At 33.6% G+C, this 5,000-nt stretch overlaps 2 protein-coding genes across 2 annotated transcripts in view; both read right to left on the bottom strand.

Moving 5' to 3' along the window:
- LOC119604309 (protein obstructor-E) overlaps positions 1-114 on the bottom strand; it is a 1,460-nt gene extending 1,346 nt beyond the window's left edge. Inside the window, exon 1 of the mRNA XM_037956865.1 lies at positions 32-114. Coding sequence (XP_037812793.1) covers position 32 — 1 coding nt within the window. The 5' untranslated portion in view covers positions 33-114. The remainder of the gene's footprint in view (positions 1-31) is intronic.
- Positions 115-1,565: 1,451 nt separating this feature from the next.
- Positions 1,566-5,000, bottom strand: part of LOC119604318 — a gene marked incomplete at its 3' end in the record, with an annotated part of 4,619 nt that continues 1,184 nt past the window's right edge. Inside the window, exon 3 of the mRNA XM_037956876.1 lies at positions 1,566-5,000. This exon is cut by the window's right edge and continues 126 nt beyond it. Coding sequence (XP_037812804.1) covers positions 1,566-5,000 — 3,435 coding nt within the window.

Here is a 5,000-nt window from a genome sequence, read left to right as displayed (position 1 = left end):
TTTCAAAATTGTTTATTAAAAGTTTACTTACTTTTCACTCTTTTTAGTTTTAAACGACTCAAAAGTTTTCAGAAATATTTTTGTCTTATATAGTTTGTTGGTTGTGTTTACAACATGTGCCGAAATATAATTTGGCCATCAAAATAATTAAAATTTTATCTTTCTAATTTGAAACATATTTTTAAATAAAAAAGCAATATTTTTCCTATGAAAGCATATGATAACAAATCAATTTTGCACAAGAGAAAGAGAGTTTTTAACATTAAGGGGAATCACAGGACCAAATTCAACTCAATATGAGCTTTATAAAAAAGTTAGCAAAGCTTTTATGACAAAAGTTTCTATGCTACAAACTTTTTGCAGATTAAGCTTTTCATCAAAAATTTTTTTAAATTTGTTTTTATTCAAAATGTTCAAAATAGTTTTTTGTTTAAAGGGGTATGTGGGTTATAAAAAATAAAGCTTTTTTTCTTCAAAAAGTTACAATAATCTTTATAAGATGAAACACTTTTTACTCGAAAGAATTTATAATGTGTTTCTTTTTTATGCTTATTTCTATCTATCAATCTATTTTTCTATCTATCTATCTATCTATCTATCTATCTATCTATCTATCTATCTATCTATCTATCTATCTATCTATCTATCTATCTATCTATCTATCTATCTATCTAACTATCTATCTAACTATCTACCTATCTAACTATCTAACTATCTATCTATCTATCTATCTATCTATCTATCTATCTATCTATCTATCTATCTATCTATCTATCTATCTATCTATCTATCTATCTATCTATCTATCTATCTATCTATCTATCTATCTATCTATCTATCTATCTATCTATCTATCTATCTATCTATCTATCTATCTATCTATCTATCTATCTATCTATCTATCTATCTATCTATCTATCTATCTATCTATCTATCTATCTATCGATCTATCTATCTATCTATCTATCTATCTATCTATCTATCTATCTATCTATCTATCTATCTACCTATCTATGTATCTATCTATCTATCTATCTATCTATCTATCTATCTATCTATCTATCTATCTATCTATCTATCTATCTATCTATCTATCTATCTATCTATCTATCTATCTATCTATCTATCTATCTATCTATCTATCTATCTATCTATCTATCTATCTATGTATGTATTTATCTATGTATCTAGCTATGTATGTATGTATGTATGTATGTATGTATGTATGTATGTATGTATGTATGTATGTATGTATGTATGTATGTATGTATGTATGTATGTATGTATGTATGTATGTATGTACGTATCTATCTATCTATCTATCTATCTATCTATCTATCTATCTATCTATCTATCTATCTATCTATCTATCTATCTATCTATCTATCTATCTATCTATCTATCTATCTATCTATCTATCTATCTATCTATCTATCTATCTATCTATCTATCTATCTATCTATCTATCTATCTATCTATCTATCTATCTATCTATCTATCTATCTATCTATCTATCTTTTAAACTTATTAAAAATAATTTTTTGAAATAAAACTTTGTTGTTGAATATTTTGAAGAAACAGTTTTTTGAATTTTTTATTAGGCTAATTTTTTCAATATTTTTTGTTTCACTTTTTTCTTCGAGAGTAATGTCTAATTCTTTGGCCACATTGGTCAACATTTCCTCACTCATTTCACCATCATATGCTTTGATAGCGTTAGACTCCTCATTTTTGTTGTCTTTAAGTAAATGTTGGAAAAATTCTTGGGATTCATTTGCAATAGGTTTTAGTTCCTCACTCCTTTCGAAATTGTCCAAAATATTATTGCCTTCAATTTCTGCTACAATTTCAACCGCTTCTGATGTTAGAACATTAGACTCTTCGTTTTTATTATCATCATTTCGATTTTCGTCTAATAAAAGTTTTGGAAATTCTTCGACTTCTTCTTGCTTCTTAGGGTTTCCATTTAACTCGGGAATTTCTTGATTTTTGGAAAGATGCTCAACAATGGGCGTTTCTTTAATTACTTCGCGGCAGACATTTAGTTCAGCATCAAATATATCTCCCTCGGCACAATATACAGTTCGTGCCTTACCATCAGAGCATACATAGAACATGTTCTTTTGTGGTAGAGGATAAACAAAAGTTCCTACTTTAGGGCACTTAATGCTTGGCTTTAAAATATTTGAAGTTTCACGACAAGTTTGAGCTTCGGCATCGAAGAAATCACCGTCGGCACAACTCTGTATGGTGGCAATGCCATCAATGCATTGATAAAACTTATCGCTATCAGTGTGTGGATTTAGAGCCGTTCCTTGTGGAGGACACATATTACTAAGAGATGATTCTCTACAAGTTTGGGTATCCAGATCAAAGTAGTCACCCTTGGCACAACTTTGTAGGGTGGCAACGCCATTAACACATTGATAAAACTTATTACTATCAATGTGAGCTAGCAGGGCAGTTCCTAGTGGAGGACATACATTGTTAACCGGTTCAGTTAAAGCAATATCTTCCGGCAAAGATTGATTTGCTTTACTTTCATGTGTCGAAGCTTTCATTGTTTCATGACAAGTTTCAGTTTCGGCATCAAAGTAATCGCCCTTAGCACAGCTGTGAATTGTTGCCTTGCCTTCTATGCATAAATAAAATTTATTGGAATCAGACAGATAAGGCAGCTTTATGGTTCCTTTTAAGGGACATTTTGCATTAACCGTTTCCTGTAATGTTGATTGTATTGTTAAAGTTTCTCGACAAGTCTTGGTTTCGACATCAAAGAAATCTCCTGCGGCACAACTTTGTATTATGGCAATACCGTTGATGCACAAGTAAAACTTGTTTGATTCTTTATGGGGCAACATATCAGTTCCTTGGACCGGACACTTAATTTCTTTGTTTTCTACTGCGGGGTCTTGAACGCAAACATTTTTTGAGGAATCAAAGAGTAAACCTTTAGCACAGGTAAATTCTATAGCAGTACCGTCCAGGCAAATAAAATATTTATTTTTCTCCTCGTGCGGATAAAGGAATGTGCCAAGTTCGGGACAGGTAATGTTAGAAGTTTCTAAAGTTTCGGATGTCTTGTTTAGAAGGAGTACCTTCTCAATATCAGTTTTATTTTTATCATTTATTTCTAAACTAGAGTTCTGCATAGTTGCTTGCCTTTTTAGACAACTGCCGGTTTCATTATCGAAGATACTGTCATCTGGACAGGCCATAACAGAACCCATGCCATTAATGCACAAATAAAATTTATATTTCTCAATATGTGCATATTTATGGGCTCCCGAGGCTGGACACATTATATTAACAATTTCATCTAAAACTTGAGGAGCTTTAATTTCAACTTTTTCACTTTGACCCGGGGCTCGACAAGTTTTCTCCATATTATCAAAGATATGACCTTCCGGGCAAGACAAAACTAATGCTTTGCCCTCAAGACAAACGTAGTATTGATTAAGTTCAGCATGGGGATAAATAAAAGTACCCGACAAGGGGCACTTGACTGTTGTAGCATTAACCGATTCCAAAGTAGTATTTCCTTCAGTAGTTTCATTTATGTTATTAAATAATGAAAACGATCTGCGACAAGCTCCCGATTCGGCCTCAAAGAAACTGCCTTTGGCACAGGCTAAAACCGAGCCCATGCCATTAACACACAAATAAAATTTATGTTTTTCTTCATGGGCAAATTTCATGGCTCCTACCGAAGGACACAAAATGTTAACTGGTCCATCTAAAACCACGGGTCTCTGATCCTCTTCATTTTCTTCTGTTTCACTCGCCCTCTGACAGGCATTTGTTTTGGTATCAAAATATTGTCCCTCAGCACAGATAAAACCAATAGCATTGCCATCAATACAAACATAATAACGATTGCGTTGGGTATGTGGGTAAATAAAGGTACCAAATTTCGGGCATATAACATTGCTGGCAATTTCAGTGGCCACTGCAGTTACAGTTTGTGTAGCATTTTCATTGGCCGAGGGCAAATCTCCTAATAATTCGTCTTCTCGGCAAATATTAATGTCTGCATCGAAAATTTCATTTGGACCACAGGCCAATGTATAGGTCTTGCCATCAGTGCATAGATAGTATAAAGTTTTATTCAAATGTGGAAATTTGAAGGTACCAAATTTAGGACACATTATATTGGCTGCATCGGTGTCCAAGGTGGGTTTGTATATCTCATTATTTGCGAAATACTCGGTACAAGTCTTCAATTTGGCATCATACAATAGACCATGGGGACAGGTGAAAACAGCAGCAATTCCTTCTCGGCACACATAGTATTGATTTCTTAAAACATGCGGCAAAGTGGTATTGCCAGTTGAAGGACATTTTATCGATTGCGGACTGAAATCCAAATCAAACTCTGCCTCCGCTAATCTTTTTGTAGTTGTTGTAACCATTAAATTATCATTTTCCTTTATTTCAGCCAATTCATCGTCTGTATTCAACTCCCCTTCTATAGGTTCCATAACGCATCCATGTTCGTTGATATCAAAATATTGACCCTCAGCACAGGCAAACACTGTAGCCTTGCCATCAAGACACAGGTAGAACTTTTCCTTTTCCACATGAGGAAAAGTGAAAGTGGCATATTTAGGACAAACAATAGCAGCAACTTCATCCACCACCGCTCCATATCTAGAGAGCTTCTTCTTGCGCTCCAACTCCCACGAGCTGTGACAATGACTATCTTTTGCATCAAAATAATGGTCATCGGGACAATCATAAACGGTGGGATTACCATTGACACACAATATATATTTGTTTTCTATACTATGAGGTAAAATTGCGGCACCATTTTCAGGACATTGTATTAACTCCGTTCCATTTGTGTGATCATTATCCAATTGCTCAATGTCCTTATTATTAACACAACGCTTTTGTTTGTCATCGAACTGATAGCCAGCAGCGCAAGAGTAAAGGGTAGCCTTGCCTTCAATACAAGTAATGTATTTTTCGGAATCTTCAATATATTGATATACAAAAAG

Source organism: Lucilia sericata, unplaced genomic scaffold (genome assembly GCF_015586225.1).
Source record: "Lucilia sericata isolate MDLA Ls3-8-SP2 unplaced genomic scaffold, ASM1558622v1 Contig000382F_arrow, whole genome shotgun sequence".
NCBI classification, from domain to species: Eukaryota; Metazoa; Arthropoda; class Insecta; order Diptera; family Calliphoridae; genus Lucilia; species Lucilia sericata.
The sequence above is the reverse complement of the archived record's forward strand: the minus strand, read 5'-3'. Positions and strand labels throughout refer to the sequence as shown.